At 36.5% G+C, this 26,849-nt stretch overlaps 1 protein-coding gene across 9 annotated transcripts in view; it reads right to left on the bottom strand.

Moving 5' to 3' along the window:
* BRCC3 (BRCA1/BRCA2-containing complex subunit 3) overlaps positions 1-26,849 on the bottom strand; it is a 62,274-nt gene that overhangs the window by 3,708 nt on the left and 31,717 nt on the right. For 4 of the 9 annotated variants that reach the window (XM_007088963.3, XM_042974454.1, XM_042974455.1 and 1 more), the window contains 3 exons: positions 21,023-21,097; positions 2,231-2,362; positions 1,756-1,799 (listed from right to left, as the gene is read on the bottom strand). In XM_007088963.3, the coding sequence (XP_007089025.2) occupies positions 1,756-1,799; positions 2,231-2,362; positions 21,023-21,097 (251 nt within the window). Of the gene's footprint in view, positions 1-1,755; positions 1,800-2,230; positions 2,363-21,020; positions 21,098-26,849 lie in introns of those variants that run through there. The other 5 variants (XM_015540583.2, XM_042974456.1, XM_042974453.1 and 2 more) reach the window with 3 other exon arrangements.

Genomic DNA, 26,849 nt, shown 5'->3' with positions numbered 1-26,849 from the left:
TCTCCACCTTTTGGCCATTGTGAATAATGTTACTATGAATACTTCTGTACAGGTTTTTCTTTGAACACCTGTTTTCAACTCTTTGGGGTCTATGTAGAACTGGTGGGATATGTCGTCATCGTAACTGCCAACCCCTTTAGGGGTGCCTGGCCGGCTCAGCCAGAAGACCCTGCGGCTCTTGATCTCAGGGTCATGAGTTTGAGCCCCGTGATGGGTGCAGAGATTACTTAATAATACATAAATAAACGAACTCAAAACAATTTTTTAAAAAGCTTAAATATATCTGGAATTTACTTTTGTGTAGGATTTTAGGTAGGACTCTATTTTCCTCCAAATGTTAATAGAAAAATAGAAGCCCATGAAGATTAAGAATGTCTCTTGGATATATATATATATATATATATATATATATATATATATATATATATATATATATGTGTGTGTGTGTGTGTGTGTGTGTGTGTGTGTGTGTATAAATAATAATAAAAAATGTACAAGGGCACCCGGGTGGCTCAGTCGGTTAAGCATCCACTTCGGCTCAGGTCATGATCTGTGTCTCCCTCTCTCTCTGCTCCTCCCCTGCTCATACTCTGTCTCTCTCTCTCTCAAAAATAAATAAACATTAAAAGATTACAAAAAAAGAATGTCTCTTCTGTTTGTCGCTGAGCCCCAGTGCCTAGAATAGTGCCTAGCTGAGAGCAGGTGCTCATATGTTTCTTGAATGAACTAACAAACAAGTGAACTTGCCCAACACTATTTAGTAAATAATCCATCCTTTCTTACTGATTCGAAGTGATAGATTTATTAAATATAAATTTTTATATACACATGGGCCCAATTCTGGGCTCTATTCAGTTCTACTGATTTAATTGTTCATTTTTTATAATTTTTAAATTACTGCAGCTTTAGAGTATGGCTACATATCATATATTGCCAACTTTTAGCTCTTTGTCATGTTTTACCTCCAGATAGAAATGATGGGACAGATATGCCGAGTCATCTCTTCTTTTCCTCTAAAAGTAACAGCCTCACCTTCTTCCCCACTGATGACTTTGACAGTCGCTGGGGAGGACTACACAGAATGGCCTCAAAGACGAGGAATGGAAGGGTAGGAGCGTATGCTGGAGAAAAGTGATTTAGTACGTATATTGTACTGAGTTTCTGTTCCTTGGCCTTGTGTAGGAATTCCTTCTGTGTTCACTGACATAAAACGACTTCCTCTTTCATACCCTCCCTTCTATCTGTCTCTCCATCTCTTTCAACTCCCACCATAATAGGCTAGTAGTGGTGTGCTGGAACCAGTTTAGATCAGCTCATGAGAGCCATCCGTTGAAATTTCAGGAAGTCTGCAAGCTGGTTGAAGCCACATTAGTTATTTGAAATCAGCCACGGTAGGGGTATTACACCATGGAAACTGGCAAACACAAAAACTCAGGGCCCTTCCCCCTCCCTGAGAGCTGGGGTTAAACATACACCAGCACACCACCTAGGAAAATTATCATAAAGCTTGTTCCAGTCTTTCTTCCAGCCTTATTCTAGTTGTATATATAGTAAACGGTCCACAGGGTCCTAAAGAAAAATTGGGAGTAGGATTAAGGAACGGCAAAACTCTTGAAAAAGGAAATTCAAGGAGAACTTGTACCTATCACTTCAAGCACTTAACACGAAATTTGTTCCTGTCAGCTGAGTATTTAGGGATCACTGCCTATGTTCTAAACAAACAAACAAACAAACAAACAAACAAACAAACCTTACCTGAGCCGTTATGGATCTTGGTTACTGAGTCCAGATGCGTAAGGCTAAAGGGATAAAATAGTTTAGGTCAGTAGCAAAGCAGCACTGAAAGGAAAACAAAGTGGTCACGGACAATATAACAAGTGATAAACTGCACCAGACCTTTGCCAGTTGGATTAGATGAATATGTATAATTTAAATCACATTACAGTTAAATTTTGCATTATTTGGGGATCTGATTTTCTTCAGAACTTCAAGATAATTCAAAGAGATGATATTAAATTACTGTCTCTCACTTCATATAGTACACATTTATTGGGAAAGACCAGACCCACTGCTTGGCAACAGAGCTACTAAGATGTTGCAGTTTATTTTTTTTAACAACCAAAAAAGTGCCTTTGCCCTTGAAGGGTTCAAAGTGCAGCAGGAAAGCAACGAATGTGAAACAGATTGTTAACACACTTTCTCACAGACGACAGAGGAGGGAAGACTCTACCTATGGATCCTCCTATATGCGTCCTGCTCCTCTTGGCACAGGATCTTGGGCAGCTCAACTGCTGATTCAAGGCATACTTTCCCAATGGTTACATGAGGCACAATATGGATTGGGATTTCAATCCTCTCATACCTGCAAGACAATCAGTTCAGGTCAGTTTTATGTTTCCAGCTTTATTTTGGTGTAACTGACAAAAAGGAATTACATACATTGAAGGTGTAGAAATTGATATTTTGACATTGATATTTTGAGTAAAATGATCACGACACTGAAGCTAATTAACATATCCAACACCTCACATAGTTACCATTCTTTTTGTGTGTATGTGGTAAGAATACTTAAGATCTACCTTCTTAGAAAATATCAAGTATACAACACAGTATTGTTAACTGTACTCAGCATGTTGTGCATTCGATCTCCAGAACTCATTCATACTGAAACTTTGTACCCTTTGAACAACACTTCCTCGTTTTCCCCTGCACCACTCCTGCCATAGCAACCACCATTGTACTCTCAACTCAATGAGTTTGGCTATTTTTATTTATTTCAATTCATCCATTGACAGAACTTAAGGTTGCTTATGTATCTGGTCTACTGTGAATAATACTGCAATGAATATTGGAGTGCAGATATCATTTTGAGACCCATATTTTATTTTCTTTGGATATATACCAAGAAGGGGGTTAGTTTTTAATGCCGAGTTGTCATAATCAGAAGTTTTCTATAGTCCTAATAGAAATTTTGGGATACGCTGTACTCAAAGATTAGACATTCTTGTCATTCATTTAGTAGCGCAACATCAAAGGGGACTGAGTTCTAACTGAGCTCATCTGGGGAGCAAATTAGAAGCACATTTGCAGAGTCAATATTCTCTATTCTCCTAGAAAACCTGGAGCCCTTTCATAAACTTAATGGAGGACTTGGGAGCACAAGGGGAAAAGGGGAATATCTAATTAATGCTGTTTTTTGTTGAGAAGTTGCCAGTGGGGTTGAACACATTGATCACAAAGCCTGGGGAAAAGTAACTGCAGACTCTTCAATGAGTCCATCAGATTCATTACGTAAATGGGATTACTCATATAAATGCTCATTTGTTCTAAATCAGTGTTCACCAGTGGCCCTTACTTCCCATTCTCTCCCCTGGGAGGGAAATAGGTAAGAAATTCATAACTACTTGTATTTTCACGCTAGAACAGGAGAAACAAACATGCTTGTTACTGAGGTCAACTAATCTACCTCTAACCTACTTCTCACCCCAAATACGCCTAAACTCCACCTAATGGTGGGTTCAGTGGAGCATCCGGGTTGAGGGCCGCTGGCACTGTGAGGCCTCACTGGCACATGGCAGAACAGCAGCATAAGATCTAGCCCTCCTCTCTCTCTTTCGCATCCAGCAGAATGTGTCTGGGCTCTATACCCTAATAATAGGTAGGATCCAAATAATGGAGAATTACAAGCACCCCTCCTCACATCCAAGTAGCTGCTTTTGGTGTGCAGAAGGCCCTTTGCAGTAATATACATGACTGTTATTTTTTCTATAAGTATGTATGTATGTATTTTAATGTTTACTTCTTGAAAGAGAGAAACAGAGTGCAAGCTGGGGAGAGGCAGAGAGAGAGAGAGGGAGGGAGACACAGAATCCGAAGCAGGGCCCAGGCTCTGAGCTCTCCGCACAGAGCACGACATGGAGCTCAGAGCCACAGACCGCAAGACCGTGACCTGAGCTGAAGTCAGAGGCTTAACCGACTGAGCCACCAGGTGCCCCTTTATTTATTTATTTATTTTGAGAGAGACAGGGAGAGAGAGTGCAAGCAGGGGAGGGGCAGAGGGAGACGGATTGGGAGAATCCCAAACAAGCTCCTCACTGTCAGGACAGGACCCGACACAAGGCTTCAACTCACGAACCGTGAGATCATGACCTGAGCCAAAATCAAGAGTCAGACACTTAACTGACTGAGCCACCCTGGCGCCCCACGGTGACTGTTATTACTGGTGATTCCAAACGCCTGGAAGAAGTCAGCCTCCTGCTGCCATAAGGCTATTTAGTAGGGTTTCCTACCGAGTTTGTCAGGACTAAGAGCAGAAATGGGACTGGACACACATTTCCATAAACTCCTATTGGAAATGGCTAGAGCCTCTGTCAGTTCACTCAAAACTACAACCCCGCAACCTATGGAGGCAGAGATGCAAAGCTTAGGGCAGAGATCCTGCTTCTGCTAATGAACTGCAGTTGGCCGTGGGACAGCAGGGGTCTAAGCTCCACAGGAAGTAGATTTTGTACAGTGCAGGACTGTGACTGTATTTTCTCTCCCTTATGATTTTCTCAATAACATTCTCTCTTCTGTAGCTTACTTTTTTGTAAGAACACAGTGTATAACACATATACCATACAAAACATGTGTTAATTAGTTTATGTTACTGTATTAAGGCTTCTGGTCAATAGTGAGTTATTAGTAGTGAAGTTTGTGGACAATCCAACAGTTCTACGTGGGTTTCTTACCACACAGGGAGTCGGCACCCCTAATCCTTCTGCTGTTTACGGGTCAACTGTAATAGCTGGAATAGTTATTCCCAGTATTCCTGTTGAGAGCAGCTACAAGAACTGGGCCAAATAAAATGGCACCTATCGCTATGTGTTGCAACTTCACAGGAACATTTACTTTGTGAAAATTCTTGGAACTGATCTGTGTCGCGGATGCATGGGTGTCTTCACTTTGTGAAAACTTATTGAGCTGAACATTAAAATTAGGGCACTTTTCTATATGCATTTCGCTTCAACTGAAAAGCTAAAATCAACCAAGCAAATTAAGTTTCTGACAGGTCAGAACATATTAACATACTAGTGTGGAAGTCTACTGTCAAAGGGATTGTTCAACAATTATTTTCTGAGCACCAGGCGTACAGTGACAAAAGGCAAGCCTTTGTTTCAAAGATCTTACAATGTTATTAGAGAGATTAAATACTAAAATAAAATGTTTAAGTATTATGATAAAGGAAATATAGTGTCCTACTTAGTTCTGAGAAGGAATACTTAGCTTGGGTGGCACTAGGTATTAAGGAGTTTCAGAGAAGCATTCCGAAATTTGAGCTTAGTCTTCAAAAATGAGTAGGCATTCACTAAGTAGTAAAGGGGAACAGATACTGCAGGCAGCGTGGGCATAGATATGACCAGGAGAGACTCTAGCTAGGGAAACAGGCAAACCATGAACAGCTTCCAGTTTGGGGCTTTTTTTCTGAGGGCATTAGGGAGCAGGACCATTTCAAATAGGCTACATCGTAGATACCAGATTGGAGGGAAGGAAGACTGGAGCACAATGGGTGGGTGAAATGGAAACTAAAAGGAGTTTTTAAAAAATAATGAAAATGAAAATACTACTATCCCAGCATCTGTGGGATATATTTAAAGCAGAGATCAGTGGAAAATCATAGCCTTAAGCACTTATATATCAATGAAGGACCAAAAATATATTAATTAACCCCTAAACTCCAATTACTAAGATAAAACACAATAAAATAACTGAAGTAAAATATAAAGGAAGGGAAAAATGAAAGCTACAAGAAAAACTAATGCGATTGGGAGGAAAAAAACAATCAAATTAATATAAAGAATGATTGTTTTGAGAAAATTAACAAAATAGACACACTACTAGCTAACATAATCAAGGAGAGAAAAGGAAAAAAACACAAATACACAGAATATGAAATGACAAGGAGGAGGTAACTATTAAAAAGGAGAGATGTAAAATACCATAGGAGACTATCCGGCAGATCAATCTCTCTGCAAATAAATTGGAAAACAAGACAAAATGGATAGTTTCATGGGAAAATACAATTTACCAAAATTGACCTCATTAGGAAAGAAAACATAAACAGACCAATTTCCATAGCAAACAGAGAAATATACCAAGGGAATACCTACCACCCCCCAAATAAAAGACCCTGCTGCTTCCTTTGGGGAATATTCAAACAATACATTGTCCTCAATGCTACATACATTGCACAAGAGCCTAAAAAAATGAAAGAAAAGTCCAAACAATTCTTGGGGAGCAAGTACAATATGGATGACTAAACCTGACTCAAGCAGTACCAAAAATTCAAAAAAGCTAAACTTATGATTACTTATGCAAACATAATAAACAAAATATCAGTGAGCAAAGCCTGATATCACATTAAGGCAATTCAACAGGATATTTTTTCAGAAGCCAAGCTTGGTTCAATGGTAGGAAATCTATTAATACATCATATTAAGAGATCTGAAGAAAGTATTAATTGCCTCCATAGATACTGAAAAAATTAACAAAATTCAACACTCAATCCTGATTACAACACAGAATAAAAGACAAAAGTAGGAATGTATCTTTTTTTTGTATTAGAGAGAGAGAGTGTGTGTGTGAGCAGGTGATAGGGGCAGAGGTAGAGAGAGCCCAATGTGGGGCTTGATCCCATGATCCTCGGATCATGACCTGAGGTGAAATCAAGAGTCAGGTGCTCAACTGACTGAGCCACTCAGGCATACTTACTTACTATGAAAAAGTATGTTAACCTTAGTCCTGAATACTATCTTACTTAAGAGTGAGATGCCACAGGGATTTCCACAAGGATCAGAAACAAAGCACAAGTTCTTACTACTTCCACTACTATTTAAATGTTGTAAAGTAGATGTTAGCCAATACAGTCATACATAAGAAATCAATTACAAGTACAGAAATTGAAGAAGTGAAACTATTTTTACTTACAGGTGAAATATGATATTTATCTAGAAGTCTCCAAAAAACCAAAGGTAAAATTAACTCAAAGAATAAAGGAATTCAGGAAGGTAAAATTTACATACCGAAATAATAGTCGTCAAATATACAAACAATAAAAAGAGTGGCAGTGGAAAAAACAAATGCAAAAAAAGAATCTCATGTATACCCAACTTCCTTCCCATCTCTGACCCTCCAACATGCTGTTTCCTCTACCTGGAGTTTCCCCCGCCTCCCCCGCCATTTTTACTTGGCTAACTTTTACTCATCCACCAGAAAACAGCTTGAGAATGCTTTCTTTAAATACCACACCATTTTACTTACATGTAGAACCTAAAAAACAAAATAAGTGAACAAAACTAATAGATGCAGAAAACACAGTGGTAATTGCCAAAGAGGAAGGGGTAGGGGGATGGGCAAAATGGATGAAGGGGATCAAGAGGTACAGACCTCAAGTTATAAAATAAACAAGTCCCGGGGGTGCAATGTACAGCATGGTGACTATAGTCAATAATACTGAATTGCATATTTGGAAGTTGCTAAGAGAGTTGATCTTGAAAGTTCTCATGACAAGAAAAATAATTTTTGTAACTGTGTGGTGAGGGTTGGTAACTAGACTTATTGTGGTGACCATATCACAGTGTATACAAATATTGAATCATTGTGTTGCACACCTGAAACTAACATAATGTTATATGTCAATTATATCTTAGTAAAGAATAAAAAGAATGCTTTCTTCAGCAAAAACTTCCTTGACTGTTCAGCAACAAATTAAGTATGTAATTGTCTTTTTTCTCTTTCCTTATTTTTCCAACTTTATTGAGATATAATTGATATATAATATCGTGTAAGTTTAAGGTATACGAGGCGTTGATTTGATACACTTACACACTGCAAAATAATTATCAACATAGAGTTAGCTAACACCTCCATTACATCACATAATTACCATTCCTCTTTTTGTGGTGAGAACGTTTAAGCTCTTTTACAAGTCCAGATGCCCAGGCATCATTCTTTACCTATGATACAAATCACAGTCTCCGGGGGAGGAACCCAGACATCCAGAGCAAGTGTGTGTGTGTGTGTGTGTGTGTGTGTGTGTGTGTGCGCGCGCGCGCGCGTGCGCACACATAAAATTTTTTATAGCAGTTTTAGGTTCATGGCAAAATGGAGAGGAAGGTACAGAGATGTCCCCACACATGCATATAGCATTAGCAACATCCTGCACCGGAGTAGTACCTTTGTAATAACTGGTAAGCCTACAGTGACTTATCAATATCACACGAAGTCCATAGTTTACATTAGGACTCACTCTTGGTGTACATTCTGTGGGTTTTCACAAATGTATAATGGCATGTACCCCATTATAATATCATACAGAATAATTTCGCTGCCCTAAAAGTCCTCTTTTCTCCCTAACCCCTGGCAATCTTTTTACTGTTTCTATAGCTTTTCCTCTTGTAGCATGTCCTATAGTTGGAATTGTGTAGTATGTAGCCTTTTTGGATAGGCTCAGTGTATTTTTTAAACTACTTGGGTGATTCCAGTGCTCAGCCAAGTTTGGGAATGAGTGGTTTAACTCCTTTTTCTTTCTCCATACCTTCCAATCTACTCAGTCCAAATGTTCCTTAATTTTTGGCGACAAAGTATTCCTTAGAGTTGCAGAAGCCTATTAACTTTTCCTTAGAAAGGAAAAAAAAATAAGGTGAGGTACATGAGTTTTTTTCCTAACAATAAAAAAGCTAAAAGAGAAAAGCTGGTAAGCAAAGTGCTTTCTGGCTAGATACGAAACCTCAAAGGGACAATTAGTGAAATTAACGATACCTGGCATTCATATAAGATTACTAGGCATAGGAAAAAGCAGAAAAATGTGACCCATAAACAAGAAAAAATAAGTCAACAGAAACAGAAATATCAAAGATGAAAGAATTAGCGGACAAGCATCTTAAAATAACCATTATAACTATATACATACATATTTATATGTATAACTATATATATGTATAACTGTATATATGTATATATGTCTGTATAACTATGTATATATACATATCTATATGTCTGTCTACATGACACTTTTTTATTTAAATTTCTTGAAAAGATAGTCAATTGTTTAAAGTAAAACGAAATAACAACATGTTTTTATAACATACAAACAAGTAAAATCTACGTGTTGTGTACATTAGCACAAAAACCAGGAGAGAAGTGGATGTATAGTGTTCCAAGGTTCTTAATAGTTCATGTGAACTACTATAATACCACTTGAAGGCAGACTGCGATAAGTAAAAATATGTAAACCAGCGGTTTTTCACCAGAGATGGTTTTCCCCTTCAGGAAACATCTGGCAATGTCTGGAAACATTTCTTATTGCTACAACTGAGGAGGTGCTCCTGGCATCTAGCAGGTAAAGGCCTGGGATGCTACTGCCCAACACCCCAAAATATACAGGAGTCCCACCACCACTACAGTTATCCCACCCAATATGTCAATGGTGACGATGTGCTATATTCCCTAAAGCAAGCACTGAAGTAACATAACAAAAAATTATAGCTAATAGACCTAAAAAGGGGATAAAATTAAATCATAAAAATTACTCAATCCAAAAGAAGGCAAAAGAGGAAAAGGTGAACATAAATCAGATAAGACAAATAAAAAACAAACAGCAAGATGGTAAGGAAGACCCAACTATATGCTAACTACAAGAATTACACTTTAAATTTAAAGACAAAAATAAGCTAAAAGTAAAAAGACAAAACGTGCTGACAATACTCAAAAGAGAGTAGGTATAGCTATATTAATATTAGACAAAGTTGATTTTGGAGCAAAGAATATTAACAGGGATGGAGAAGGTAATTTCATAATGACAAGAAGGTGAATTCATAAAAAATACATAACAGTCCTAAACATGTATACACCTAATGACAGAGCTTAAGAAGATATTAATAAAAAACTGATAGAACTATAATAACAGACTGATCCACAATTATAGCTGGAGGGTTCAAAAACCTTCTCTCAAAAATTGATAGAACAGTAGACACAAATATCAGTAAGGATAAAGACTTGAAAAGCACTATAAAACAACTTGATCTAATTGATATTTATAGGCACACTTCACCCAACAGTAGAACAACTTTTCAAATACACACAGAAAGTTTACCTATAGACCATATACTGGGCCATAACACATTCTCCATAATTTTTAAAGGATTCAAGTCACATAAAGTATTTTATTCTGAACACAGTGGAATTAAATTGGAAATCAACAACAGAAAGATATGGAAATACCAAAGTATTTAGAAGCTACATAACATACTTCTAAATAACCTCCGGATCCAGAGATAAAACACTTAAGAAAAAGGATCAAAAATGAAGAATGCAATAAATGAGATTTGAAACAGGCCTGATGCATTGTGCAGCAGTCTGGAAGAAGCAGAGTAACAGATTAGTGAGATAGAAGAGAAAATAATGGAAGATAATGAAGCTGAACAAAAGAGAGAAAGAATTATGGAACATGAGAATAGACTTAGGGACCTCAGTGACTCCATTGAATGTAATAACATTCATAATAAATTCATATTATAGAAATCCCAGAAGAAGAGAAGAAAAGGGGGCAGAACATTTATTTCAAGAAATAACAACAGAAAACTTCCCTAATCTGAGGAAGGAAACAAACATCCAGATCCAGAGGCACAGAGAACTCCCATCAAAATCAACAAAAGCAGGCCAATACCAAGACATATTGTAATTAAATTTGTAAAATATAATGATAATGAAAAAAACCCTTAAAAGCAGCAAGACAAAAGAAGTCCTTAGCTTAAGGGAAAACCCATAATGGTAGCTGCAGATTTCTCAACAGAAACTGGGCAAGCCAGAAGAGAGTGGCATGATACACTCAAAGTACTGAATGGGAAAAACCTGCAGCCAAAAATACTCTATCCAGCAAGGTGGTCATTCAGAACAGGAGAGATAGCTTCCCAGACAAACAAAAACTAAAGGAGTTCATGACAACTAAACCAACCCTATAAGAAATATTAAAGGGGATTCTTTGAGTTGAAATGAAAGACCAAAAGTGAGAGTATTAAAAGTAAAAAATAGAAAAGCTGTAACAATAAGTATTTCTCCAAAAATCAGTCAAGGGAGTCATAAAATGAAAGGATTAAAATATGACACCATAAACCTAAAACATGGGGGGTACAGGAGTAACTTAAGCAACCATCAACTTAACATAGACTGTAACATTCAGAAGATGTTATATACAAACCTACTGGTAACCACAAGTCAAAAATCAGTAATAGCTATGCAAAGAATAAAGAGAAAGGAATCTAAGATATCACTAAAGAAAGCTAACAAAACATGAAAGGGAGCAAGAGAAGAAAGGATCAGGGAAAAACTACAAAAACCACCACAAAACAAGTAAGAAAATGGCACCTAGATACATATCAAGAAAACCTTTGGAAAAGACCACAGATACATGGAGGCTAAATAACCTGCTATTAAACAATGAATGGCTCAACCAGAAAATCAGTCAATACAGGGCTACCTCAAGAAGGAAAATCTCAAACAAGCTAACCTTACACCTAAAGGAGCTAGAAAAAGAACAACAAACGAAGCCTAAAGCCAGCAGAAGGAAGAAAATGATAAAGAATAGAACAGAAATAAATGAGACAGAAACTGAAAAAAAAAAAAAAAACAATAGAAAAGATCAATGAAACCAGGAACTGTTTCTTTGAAAAAATTAATAAAATTGATAAACCTCTAGCCAGACTTATCAAAAAGAAAGGAGAAAGGACCCAAATAAATAAGATCACAAATAAAAGAAGAGAAATAACAACCCACACCATACAAATATTAACAATTATAAGAGAATACTATGGAAAACTATATGCCAACAAATTGGACAACCTGAAAGAAATGGATAAATTCCTAGAAACCTATAAACTATCAAAACTGAAACAGGAGGAAATAGAAAACTTTAACAGACCCATAACCAGCAAAGAAATTGAATCAGTAAGAACAAATCTCCCAACACACAAAAGTCCAGGATCAGATACCTAGACAGGCGATTTCTACCAAAGATTTAAAGAAGAGTTAATACCTATTCTTCTCAAACTATTCCAAAAAATAGAAATGGAAGAAAAGCTTCCAAATTCATCCTGTGAGGCCAGTATTACCCTAATACCAAAACCAGACAAAGATCCCATTAATGGAATACTACTCAGCCATGAGAAAGAATGAAATCCTGCCATCTGTAACAATGTGGATGGAACTGGAGGGTATTATGCTAAGTGAAATGTCAGTCAGAGAAAGACAGATATCATGTTTTCACTCATACGTGGAATCTGCGAAACTTAACAGAAGACCACGGGGGAAGAAGAGGGGGGAAAAAGTACAGAGAGTGAGGCAAACCATAAGAGACTATTAAATACACAGAACAAACTGAGTGTTGATGTGGGGGGAGCAAGGGGAGAGGAAAAAGAGGGGTTGGGCACTGGGGAGGGCACTTGTTGGGATAAGCACGGGGTGTTGTATGTAAGCAATGAATCATGGGAATCTACTCCCAAAGCCAAGAGCACACTGTATACACTGTATGTTAGCTAATTTGACAATAAATTATATTTTAAAAAAAGAATGACAATGAAGATAGATGCAAAACTTCTCAATAAAATATTGGCAAACCAAATCCAACACTACATTAAAAAATCATTCACCACGATCAAGTGGGATATATTCCTGGGCTGCAAGGGTGGTTCAATATTCACAAATCTATCAACATGATACACCACATTAGTAACAGAAAGGATAACAACCACATGATCATTTCAATAGATGCACAAAAAGCATTTGACAAAGTACAACATCCATTGATGATGAAAACCCTCAAAAAATTAGGTTTAGAGGAAACATACCTCAACATAATAAAGGTCATATAAGAAAAAACCCACATATAATATCATCCTCAATGGGAAAACCTGAGAGCTTTCTTCTATGGTCAGGAACAAGACAGGGATGTCCACCCTCACCACTGCTATTTAACATAGTACCAGAATTCCTAGCCATTGCACTAAAACAACACAAAGAAATAAAAGGCATCCAATTTGGCAAGGAAGAAATAAAACTTTCACTATTTGCAGACAACATGACATTCTATATAGAAAACCCAAAAGACTCCACCAGAAAAGTGCTAGAACTGATATACGAATTCAGTGAAATCACAGGATACAAAATCAACGTACAAAAATCTGTTACATTTCTATGCACCAATAATGAAGTAGCAGAAAGAGTAATTAAGGAATCGATCCTATCTATCTATCTATCTATCTATCTATCTATCTATCTATCTATCTATCTCTTAGAGAGAGGGGAGCACACAAGTGGTAAAAAGGAGCAGAGGGAGAGTGAAAGAGAATTCCAAGTAGGTTCCACGCTGAGCATGAAGCCCAATGCGGGACTTGATCCCCCAACCCTGGGATCATGATCTGAGCCAAAATCAAGAGTTGAATGCTCAACCGACTGAGCCACCCAGGCACCCCAGAATCAATCCCATTTACAATTACACCAATAATAATAAGATACCTAGGAATAAGCCTAGCCTAATCAAAGAGGTGAAAGACCTGTACTCCGAAAACTATAAAACACTGGTGAAGAAACTGAAGATATCACAAAGACCTGAAAAGACATTCCACACTTATAGATAAGAAGAATACTGTTAAAATGTCTATAATGCCCAAAGCAATCTACACATTTCATGCAATCTCTACCAAAATACCAATAGCATTTTTCACAGAGCTAGAACAAACCATCCTAAAATTTGTATGGAACCACAAAAGACCACAAATAACCAAAGCAACCTTGAAAAAGAAAAGCAAAGCTGGATGCATCACAATTCCAGACTTCAAGTTATATCACAAAGCTGTAGTGATGAAGACAATAAGGTACTGGCACAAAATAGACACATAGATCAATATAACAGAACATAAAACCCAGATATGAACTGACAACTATATGGTCAATTAATCTTTGACAAAGCAAGAAAGAATATCCAATGGAAAAAAGACAGTCACTTCAACAACTGGTGTTGGGAAAACTGGACAGCAACATGCAGAAGAATGAACCTGGACCACTTTCTTACACCATACACAAAAATAAATTCAAAATGGATGAAAGACCTAAATGTGAGACAGGAAACCATCAAAATCCTAGAGAAGAACACAGGCAGTAACTTCTTTGACATCAGCCATAGCAACTTCTTACTAGATATGTCCCCTGAGGCAAGGGAGACTAAAGCAAAAATAAACTATTAGGACTTCATGAAACTAAAATACTTCTGCACAGCAAAGGAAACAATTAACAAAACTAAAAGGCGACCTATGGAATGGGAGAAGATATTTGCAAATGACATATGTGATAAAGGATTAGTATCTAAAATATAAAGAACTTATAAAACTCAACACCCAATAAATGAATAATCCAATTAAAAATGGGCAGAAGACATGAATACACATTTTCCAAAGAAGACATCCAGATGGCCAACAGACACGTGAAAAGATGCTCAACATCAACTGGGTGTTGTATGGAAACCAATTTGACAGTAAATTTCATATATTAAAAAATAAAAAAAAAAAAGATGCTCAACATCACTGATCATCAGGAAAATACAAATCACAACTACAATGAGATATCACCTCACATCTGTCAGAGGGGCTAAAATCAACAACACAAGAAACAATAGGTGTTGGCGAGGATGTGGAGAAAGAGGAACCCTCTTGTACTGTTGGTGGGAATGCAAACTGGTGCCTCCACTGTGGAAAGCAGTATGGAGGTTCCTCAAAAAGTTACAAATTAGAACTACTTTATTATCTACCAATTGCACTACTAAGTGTTTACCCAAGGAATACAAACATACAAATACAAAGGGCGTCATGACTCCAATGTTTACAGCAGCATTATCTACAATAGACAAAATATAGAAACAGCCCAAGTGTCCATTGACTGATGAATGAAGAAGAAATGGTGTGTGTGTGTGTGTGTGTGTGTGTGTTGTATGTGTATATGTGTGTATATATATGTATATACACACATACACACACACACACATATACAAACAATGGAATATTACTTGACCATAAAAAAGAACGAAATCTTGCCATGTGCAATGACATGGATGGAGCTAGAGAGTATAACGCTAAGCGAAATAAGTCAGTCAGAGAAATACAAATACCATATGATTTCACTCATATGTGGAATTTAAGAAACAAACAAGCAAAGGGAAAAAAAGAGAGAAACCAAGAAACAGATTCTTAAGTATAGAAAAGGAACTGATGGTCACCAGAAGAGATGGGTGGGGAATGGTTAAATAGGAGACAGGGATCACGGGGTGCACTTTGTGGTGATGAGCACCAGGTGTTGTACAGAAGTGTTGCATCACTGTATTGCACACCTGAAACTAATATTATACTGCATGTTACATAACTGGAATTTAAATAAAAACTTGAAAAAATAAAATAAGGAAAAAAATCTCACTGAAAATATGCCAAAAAAAGAAAAAAAGAGAAGAAATCGTGCAATAGTGGACCTCCTTGCCTTGGTCCTGCTCTGGCTATGACTGCAGCCCCGTCGTATTACTGTTCCCACATACCTTTAGTTTTAGCCTTCCTGAATCTTTGTATTTTGTTTGACTCTTATGGCTCATAGAGTTGGTTTTGACTTTAGTATCTAATTTTAAAACCATTTTCTTTAATAGACAAGTTCATCTAATTATGAGATAAATAAGTCCTGGGGATGTAATGTGGAACATGATGACTACAGTTAACAATACTGTATCATAGTGGCACCTGGGTGGCTCAGTCAGTTGAGCGTCGGACTCTTGATTTTGGCTCAGGTCATGATCCTACAGTTCATTGGGTCAAGCCCCACATCAGGCTCTGCACTGACAGCTAGGGTCTGCTTGGGATTTTCCCTCTCTCCTCTCTCCCTCCGCCCCTCTTCCCCACTTGCTCGCTCTCTCTCTCTCTCTCTCTCTCTCTCTCGTTCTCTAAAACAAACAAAAACGATACTGTATTATATGTTTGAAAGTTACTAAGAGAGTACATCTTAAAAGTTCTCATCACACACACACAAAAGAAACAATTTGTAACTATGCAAGGTGGCCAATGTTAACTAAACTTGTGCCAATTATTTCGCAATATTTACATATATCAAATCATTATGCTCTATACCTGAAACTTATACAATGTTCTGCTGTTTATATCTCAATAAAACAGAAAACTAACTAAATAAATAACCTGTGGATTAATCAGGAAGTCAAAAAGGAAAAATACAAAATGTTTTGAACTGAATAAAAATGAAAACACAGTAAGATTTGTGGGATACAACTAAAGGAATACTTGGAAATTTACACAAATTTATATAGAAAAAAAGAAAATAGATCTCAAATAAACTCAGCTTCCATCCACCTTAAAAAAATAGAAAAAAGAACAAGTGAAGCTCAAAGTAAGTGAAAAGAGGGTGCCTGTGACTCAGCTGGTTAAGCATCTAACTTCAGCTCAGGTCATGATCTTGCAGTATGTGTGTCCGAGTCCTGCATCAGGTGAGTTTGAGCCCTGCTTTGGGTGAACATGAGCTTCACTTTTCTTTCTCTCTCTCTCTGACCCTCATGTGATTCTCTCCCTCTCCCTCTCTTACTCCACCCTTGCTTACTTGCACTTTCTCTCTCAATTTAAAAAAAAAAGTAAGCAAAAAGAAGGAAATAACATATCAGAGTTGACATAAATGGAACAGTACACAGAAAAACAGAGAAAACCAATGAAACCAAAGGTTATTCTTTGACATATCCAGTAAAATTATTGCACTTCTAGCCAGATTTATCAGAAAAAATAAACAAATTACCAATATAGTAATGAGAGAGACATTACTATGATTTTACAGATAATAACCAATAAAAGATATTATCATAACAACTTTATACCAATAAATTCAACCACTTAGATGAAATAAGTCCTTTGAAAGACACAAATTACCAAAGCTTATTCAAGAAGAACTATATAATCTGAATAGCCCTATATCTATTAAATAAATCAAATTGGTAGTTAAAAATCTTCCCACAATGAATACTCCAGGCCCAGAAGGTTTGACTGGTGAACTCTACTAAAAAGGAAGAAAGAATATCAATTCTACAAAAACTCTTCCATTAAATTGAAAAGGAGGCAATACTGCTGAACTCTCCTTCTGAAGTCAGGATTTCTCTGATGCCAAAGCCAGAGAAGGACTTTACAAGAAAACTACAAACTAGTATCTCTCATGTATGTAAAATTGTGAACAAAATTTTAGCAAATCAAATCTAGCAGTACATAAAATGGATCATTCATCACGAATGATGGAGTTTTTCCCAGGAATGTGAGTTGGTTTAGCAATCAAAACAATCAGTCAATGTAATTCATCAATATTAACAGACTAAAAAAGAAAAGCACTATAGATACAAATAAGCATTGGATAAAATGCAACATTTATTACTGAAGAAAAAGAGAACTCTCAATAAACTAGGAATAGAAGGAAACTTCCTCAAATCAGTAAGGGAAAAAAAACCTTCAGGTAACATCATACTTAATAGTAGAAAACTGAATGATTTCCCCAAAGATCAGGAACAGAGCTACCATGACTGCTCTCACCAGTTGTATTCAGCAGTTTATTAGAGGTTTCAATGAGTACAGTAAGGTAAGAAAAATAAACAGAATGCATCTAGATTAGAAAGGAAGGAGTAAAAACTGCCTTTATTCACAGATGAAAATCTATGTGGGTAATCCAATGGACTGTTCAAATAGGGTACTAAAATTAACAAATAAGTTTAGCAAGGTAGGATATAAACTCAATATACAAAATCAATTGTATTTTTATATAGTAGCAATGAAGAATAGGAAATTGAAATTAAAACAATAGTACTTACAATAGGATAAAAATATGAAATGTGTACAGATAAATCTGACAAAAGATATGCAAACTTGTATGCTGAAACCTACAAAGCATTGTTGAGAAAATTAAAGACCTAAAATAAACGGAGACATATGCCATGTTCATAGATTGGGACACTCAATATTATTAAGATGTCAGTTCTCCCCAAAATGATCAATATTCAATATAATCCCAGTCAAAAATATAAGCAGGTTGTTTTGGAAAATAGTCTGGCAATTTCTTAGAAAGTTAAATATACATGTACCATATAATTCAGCCAGTGTGCTCCTAAGTATCTCCCTAAGGGAAGAGAAAGCACATATCCACACAAAGACTTGTACACAGAAGTTCAAAGTAGCTTTATTTGTAATAAACCGAGACTGCAATGAACTCAAATGTCTATCAGCAAGCAAAGGGATAAACAAATTGTGCTACTATTTATATAATTTAATACTTTTCTGTAATAAAAGGTGTAAACTATTGATACATGCTATAACATGGATGAATCCTAAAATAATTCTGGTGTATGAAATGAGACAGACAAAAAAGAGTACATATTCTATGATTCTATACGTATGTATATTTTCCCATAGAAAATGCAGACTACTCTATAGTGACCACAGATCAGGGTTTCCTGGGGTTGGAGGAGGGACAGGGAGTGATGAGAGGGAGGAATTACAAAGGGATCCGAAGAACATTTTGAGGGTGATGGATATTTTCATTATCTTGATTGTGGTGATGGTATAAACAAGTGTGCACATGTGAAAACTTATTAAATTATATACTTTTTTGCTTTTTTGATCTTTACATCATTTTATTTTTTAAATATAATTTATTGGCAAATTGGCAAATTATATACTTTAAATGTGTGTAGTTTATTGTATGTCAATTATACCTCAATAAAGCTGTTAAAAAATAAAAGGAACCAGGGCTCCTTGGAGGAATGCTGAATCGAGAGCTGAATCCGGGAAAGAACAAGAGGAGGGTGGAACATCTTCTTGTGCCAGAAAATCAAGTAGTGCTCAAAGAATAAGGAGAATATGGCAAAAGAACACGGGAGGAGCTTCCACTGGTTGATTCTGAAACAATGTATGCCTCAAAATAGCTAATGATAATAATGGATTAGAACCCATTGAACAAAATAAAGAATACAGACACACACATGAATATAAATAAATAAATGAGGGACGCCTGGGTGGCTCAGCCGGCTAAGCGCCTGACTTCAGCTTAGGTCATGATCTCATGGTTTGTGAGTTTGAGCTCTGCATCGGGCTCTCTGCTGTCAGTGCAGAGCCCACTTTTCTGTCCACCTCTGTCTGCCTCTCCCCTGCTTGCACGCACATGCACATACTCTCCCTCTCTAAAATAAATAAGCCTTAAAAATTTTTTAATAAATAAATGATTAAATAAACAGATGGGCAGAGAAAGCCCTTCCTGAGAGTAGAATGCCATCTGGTAAATGTAAAAGGAATGATGGAATTAGAACATTGCTTTTGAGAACCACCTTAGTAATAAATAATTTAGGAAAGAATCATTGATGAATGGTAAAAGTCCCCACAATATACTTATTCATTTCAAAGGGAAGAATAGTAAGCTTATAGTGGAAAAGCCTCATAGACACTACCTTAAGCATCTGGTCAAAGTTGAAACCACCAATAATGGCACAAATTGACACCATGTGCCTCTTGATACAAATCACTGAGAAGAATACAACATCCCTTCTGTGGTGTTATTGCCAAAAGTGCTTAATCTGAAGCTTATTATGATAAAATGTAAACAAACCCAAAATGAGGGACATTTTCCAAAATAACTGGCCTACAATCTTCAAAAATACTATGTTCACAGAGGGCAAAAGAATTGTTTCCGATCAAAGGAGACTCCAGGTCATGATAATTACATGCAGTATGTGAAGCTATACGGAATGTTATTAGGAAAACTGGTAAAATTTGAATACTATCTGTGGATTAGGTAATAGTATTGTATGAAGTTTAATGTCCTGAAACTATTTTATTTTTTTTATGTAAGAAAATGTACCAGTTCTTTAGGAAATGTCCATCATGTGTGTAACTTAGCTCTCACATGGTTCAGGAAAAACCATCCATAGGTATAAAGAAAAATAATAATAATGAAATATGATAAAATTTTGATATTTGAGGAATCTGTGTAAAGGGTACACAGGAATCCTTTGTACTATTCTTGCAACTTTTCCGTAAATTTGAAATTATTTTAAAAAACGAATGTTAGGGGCGCCTGGGTGGCTCGGTCGGTTAAGCGTCCGACTTCGGCTCAGGTCATGATCTCACGGTCCGTGAGTTCGGGCCCCGCATCAGGCTCTGTGCTGACCGCTCAGAGCCTGGAGCCTGTTTCAGATTCTGTGTCTCCCTCTCTCTCTGCCCCTCCCCTGTTCATGCTCTGTCTCTCTCTGTCTCAAAAATAAATAAATGTTAAAAAAAAAATTAAAAAAAAAAAAAAAACAAAAACGAATGTTAAAAAACATTAAGAGTAATAACGAAAAGAATCAAAGCAGTAAATACAACTTCTAGAACAGAAAAAACAGAAAAAACAGAAAACTCAGTGTAACAAATGGTAGGAAACATAAAAAGAATTAAACAGAAAGCATGGCAAACAGAAGGCAAAAATGTAATTGCAGGAACACTGCCACATGTATCAGCCACGATAATAAAGTGAATGCATTACACTCACCTATTAATAGACAGATGCTCTCATTGTTTAAAACCAAGTAACTCAAGATCTTGCTATATTCTATTTATAAGGAACATACCTGAAACAAAATAACTGAGGAAGGTTGACAATAAAAGTTATAAAAGGAAAATGCTAGTAACAACGACTACAACATGCAACAGGCAGTGGCAGAGACTGCTGACTGACTAATCCAAAATGTCCAGTGTCACCTTCCTCCTTGGTAACAGAATGCCCATTTTTAGCCAAGGCAAAGTTACCTGACGGGCCTCCCTGGTAGCTTAGGTGTGACTGCTTCACTAAGTTCTGCCAATGAGAAGGAGATGGAATTGTTTTCTGGGACTTCTGAGGTCACTTATTAGAAATTTGCTGAGCTAGGATGGGCCCCTTTTTGCCCTCCTACCTTTCCTCTTCCTTCTGGCCCTCAATGGAGATGTGCTGGCTGGAACTCCAGAAGTCTCGTGGACCATGAGGGGACCTTAGGATGGAAACCATATACCAAGATGGTGAAGCAGAAGGTAGGAGCCTGGGTCCCTGATGACATCATAGAGCCCTGGAATACTTATGTCCAGACTTCTACTCAAGAAAGAAATAATCTTTCTTGTTTAAACTGTTATTTATTATTTCCCTAATATATTTAGTTCAACCTAAACCTGACAGGAACAATAATATTCTCTAGAAAGCATGCATTAATAAATGCACAAATGGGCAAAGAAGGCTATTACATATTTTATGAAGGAAAACACAACAGGATCATATAATAGTTATGAACCTTTATATGCTCTTTATGCAATAACAATACAGCCTCAAAATACCTAAAGCTAACCCTGACTAAAATATACAAGTGGATGGGAAATTTATATACATCTGTCTCAGATATGTATAATCAAAAGCACAAACTATGAGAAAAGGATATAAGGATCACTACAACATAACTTAACCAGCTTATTCTAACAAGGATATAAGGGACGGAGACCCAAGAGACAATATACGTATTTTTTGATCCCTATGAAAAAGTCACAAAAATTGGCCATGTTTTAAGTTATCAGTCCAGCAAACTTTTTATGACAAGTCCAGATAGTAAATGTTTTAAGCTGCATAGGCCACAGAGTCTCTATCCCAACCACTCAGCAGTGCAGTTGTAACCAGTAAACAAATGAGTGCAGCTGTGTTCCGATAAAACTGAATTTACAAAATAGGCACCAGGCCCATGTGGCCTACAGGCTGTCATCTGCGAACCTCTTTTCTAGGTAACAAAGGAAATATCAAAAAATTTCCATAAAGCCAATATCACACAGGCCACAGTTACGATAATGTGTTAAAAATTAAAGTAATAGCAAAAAAAAAATTTAAAAAAACAACCTCCTAAACTGACAAATCTGGAAATTTTTAAATGCACTTCTAAATAACTCTTAGGTTGAAGAGAAAATAACGACTGGAAACACAAATCAGAAGTAAAAAAACAAACAAACAAAAGCCATTGTAACTACCACACATCAAAACCTCTGGAATGAGGCCACAGTGAGGAGGAATACGTATAGCCTTAGAAGTATTTATGAGAAAACAAGGGAGATAGAAAATGAGCCTACTTTTCACCTCATGAATTTAGGATAAAAATAATAAGAACAACACCGCAACAATAAAATGTACATGAAATAGAAGGAAGAAATTAATGAAGAGAAAAGTGGAAGTTTTTTAAAAAGCTAAGAAACTGAATTGATCTAGAGAACATAAAGCTGGACCTTTGAAAAAACCAACAAAATAGATAAGCCTCTGGCAACACAAGCAAGAAAAAAGAGAAAACACAAGTAAACAGCGTCAGCGATGGAAAAGGGGACATACTTAAAGAAACAAATCACACAATCAACCAGTCAAGAGAGAGTTACTGAATGGCTATGATGTGGCAGGCCCTGCTCTAGGCACTAGTGAACAACATGGACTAGATCCCCACAATTATGGAGATAACAGTGTAATGGAGGGAAGAGACTGTAAATAAATGAATGATTAATTTGTGTTAGGGATAAATGCTACAAAGAAAATTAAACATATTTCTAAAAACAGTCAAACTCCTAGAAGCAGAGAATACAATAGTGGTTGCCAGGGGACGGGGGTAGGGATAAGGGGGGGGGGTTGTTATTCAAGGGGCATAAAGCTTCAGTTATGCTACATGAATAAGTTGTAAAGATTTGCCTGTAGTTAACAATAAGGTACAGTGCGCTTCAAACTCTGTTAAGAGGGTAGATCTCATGTTCTCTTCTTACCACAAAAACAAAATTAAAATGAATCCAAAAAAAAAAACCCACAAAGGACACAAGGAAACTTTGGAGGTACTGGATGTGTCCATTACCTTGATTAGAGTGATGGTATGACATCTATTTACATATGTCCAAACTCATCAAATTGTATTCATTAAATATGTACAGTTGTGTATATATCAATTATGCCTTGAAAAAGCTGTTTGAAAAATGAACAATGAACAAACAAGCAAGAAAACAAATAGCACTGTGCAGGTAAAATAAGGTCTTAAATATTAAGGTGGTTAAAAACCCCCAGAACACTCAATGGGCGCCATAATTTTCATTGTTCATTGGTGTCTCTGTTATTTTATGTGTGATGACATGCTAGTCCTAAACTTGATTTATATGTATGTTCTAGATCATTTGTAACCCAATAAAGTCAGAAGCAAAAATTTTAAAGGAAAGTAAGATAAGACAAGGATAAGGCTCAGGAATTCAAACAAAGGAAGAGAAGGATCATCTGCTTCTAGCCCAATCAAACTTTATTTCTAGGGGCGCCTGGGGGGCTCAGTTGGTTAAGCGCCTGACTCTTGATTTCTGCTCAGGTCATGATCTCTCAGTTTGTGAGACTAAGCCCCTCATCTGCTGACAGCATGGAGCCTGCTCGGGATTCTCTCTCTCCTTCTGTGTCTGCTTCTCCCCTACTCTCGCTCACTTTCTCTCTCTCAAAATAAGTAAATAAACATTAAAAAACCTGTTTCTATTAGTGCAGAAGCAGTGCTTCTATTGATGATTTTGATGACCTCATCAGTGCCTTCTTAATTTAGATAGATTTGGGCCTTGACATTCTCAGGAGACACAAGGGTAAGCTTTGGCCCTGCACTTGCCCAGCTGCATGGTCTTGGATAAGTCACTTTACTTCCACAGACTCAAATTTAAGAAAGACACTCAGTGATCTTTCAAAGCACTTTAGGCTCCAGTGACTGAGTGTGCTCGCTTCGGCAGCACATATACTAAAAATAGGCTCCAGTGACTGAGAATTCAATTCTTCTCTTTTTTCCCGTTATAGTAGCACTTCTCCTTTACAGGAGAAGCACCGTTTACTGAGAACACAATGGCAAACACATTCTGAAACTGCTGGAACTAACATGGAGGATAATTTCCAGCTAAAAAGTTTTCCCTCCGACAATTTTTTTAGACCACTAATTTTCACCATCCTACAAAAATAAGTTTGTTCTTAATACTTAAAATGTTTCAAATTAAGTCATTCAGAAGTTCAGAGGAAAGCAGTGCTTTGTACTTCAATGAACAGTTTTATTGAGGTATCATCGTGAAAGAAATATATTAAATACATTAAATAAATAATTTTAAAAAGAGGGTCAATTGTGAGTGAGATGAGAACACAAGAGTTACTCTCTTACCAAATTTCACGTATATAATATTGTTAACTATAGTCACATTGCTGTACATTAGCTCTCCAGAATTTATCTTGCATAACTGAAACTTTGTACCCTTTTACCAACATCTCCCCATTTCCCCCACCTCTTAGCCCTGGCCACCACCATTCTACTCTGTACTCTCTGCTGCTAGGACTTTGACTATTTTAGTTCCATATATAAGTGAGATAATTCAGTATCTATCTTCCTGTGTCTGGCTTATTTCCCTTAGCATAATGTCCTCCAGGTTCATTCATGTTGTTGAAAATGTTAAGATTTTCCTTCTACATTAATGCTCAATCATAGTCAATGTATATGTGTGTGTGTGTGTGTGTGCATACATTCTTGATAATTAGTATATATATATATATACATATACATACATATACATATATATATATATATATATATATATATATATATATATCTCCTTGATAATTAGTGACATTGAGCACCTTTTCAAATTCCTGTTGGCCATTTGTAGGCCTTCTTTTGAGAAATGTCAAGTCCTTTGCATGTTTAATTGGGTTGAGTTGTTGTTATCAAGTTCCTTATATGTTTTAGATATTAACCCCTAATCTCCCATTTCAGGCTGCCATTTCACTCTGTCGACTGTTTCCTTTACTGGGCAGAAACTTCCAGTTTGATGAAATCCCAGTTGTCTATTTTTGCTTTTGTTGCCATATCCAAAAAAATCATTACCAAGTTCTAACTCAAAAATCTTTTTTCCTAAATTTTATCCTAGTAGTTAGTTTTATGTTTCTAGGTCTTATGTTTAAGTCTTTAATCCATTTTGAGCTAATTTTTCTATATGGTATGAATAAAGGGTCCAATTTCATTTTTCTACATGTGGATATCCAGTTTTTCAAAATCATTTATTCATTTTATTGTGTATTCTTGGCATGCTTGTTGAAGATCAGCCAACCATAGATGTGTGGATTTATTTCTGGGCCTTCTATTCTGTTCCATTGGTCTAGAAGTCAATTTTTATATCAGTATCATACTTTTTGATTACAGTAACTTTGTAATGTATTTACAGATCACTAAGTGTGATGCCTCCACCTTCATTCTTGTTCAGGATTGCTTTAGCTATTTGGGGTCTTTTGTGATTCCATATGATTTTAGGACTGTTTTTTCTATTTCTGTAAAAAATCCCATTAGGATTTTAATAGAGAATGCACTGACTCTTTAGATCACTTTCAGTAGTATGGACATTTAACAATATTAGTTCCTCCAATCCATGAACATGGCATGTCTTTCCATTTACCTGTGTCTTTAATTTCCTTCATTAATGTTTTTATAATTTTCAGTGTACTGAAATTGACTTTGGTTAAGCTTATCCCCAAGTATTTTATTCTTTTTGTTGGTATCATGAATGGGATTGTATTCTTTTTTTGGGGGGGGGATTGTATTCTTAATTCCATTTTTGGATAGTTTGTGGTTTGTGTTTAGAAATTCAACTGATTTTTATATATTGGTTTTGTATTCTGCAACTTTATGGAATTTATTATTCCTAATCAGTTTTTGTTGTTGCTGTTGAGTCTTTAGCATTTTTGACATATGTGATCATGTCATCGGTAATCCGAGATAAATTTTACTCCTGACTTGGATGCCTTTTCTTTGTCTTATATGATTGCTCCAACACATCCAGTACTATGTTGAATAGAAGTGGCAAGAGTGGACATCTTTGCCTTTGCACTGAATCTTAGAGGGAAAGCTTTCAATTTTCCCCCCATTGATTATAATATCAGCTGTGGGCTTTTCATGCATGGCCTTTATTGTATTAAGTTCCTTCTCTACCTATTTTGGTGATTTTTAATGCTTTTTCACCATCAATTGAGGTGGTCATGTGGTTTTGATCTTTCATTCTGTTAATATGGTGTATCAAATTGATTTATTTTCATATGTTGAAACATCCTTATATCCCAGGGATAAATCACACTTGTACACTTGTTAATGGTGTATAACCCTTTTAATGTGCTGTTGAATTCAGTTTGATGGTATTTTATTAAAGAATTTTGCATCCCAGGGCACCTAGATAGCTCAGTCCATTAAGTGTCTGACTTGTGGTTTCGGCTCAGGTCATGATCTTACAGTTCGTGAGCTTGAACCTTGCATCAGGGTCTGCACTGGCAGTGTGGAGCCTGCTTGGGATTCTGTCTCCCTCTGTCTCTGTCCCTCCCCCACTTGCTATCCCTTTCTCAAAACAGATAAAAATAAGCTTTAAAAAATATTTTTGTATCCCTGTTCATTAGGGATATTCACCTGTAGTATTCTTTTCTTGCAGTAGCTTCCCTCATGGATATATTACAAAGATGAATGGGTATTGTTTTTAAGGTTATTTTTTCATTATCATGTTTCTGTATGGTGGGAGGTTGGCTTTATCTCTAGATATGCAATACCTATAGGCTTCAGGCATGTTGCATTTAGGGGAGGGAGGATCTGGTGTAACTGGGACATTTATAAGCCATTAATTAATGGCTTATAACATCCTTAAGATAACTGGGGACATCCCACTTTTATTCCTTTTGAGAAAGATAGGAGTACAGATTTCAAA

This window comes from Panthera tigris, chromosome X, assembly GCF_018350195.1.
Source record: "Panthera tigris isolate Pti1 chromosome X, P.tigris_Pti1_mat1.1, whole genome shotgun sequence".
Lineage (NCBI taxonomy): Eukaryota > Metazoa > Chordata > Mammalia > Carnivora > Felidae > Panthera > Panthera tigris.
The sequence above is the reverse complement of the archived record's forward strand: the minus strand, read 5'-3'. Positions and strand labels throughout refer to the sequence as shown.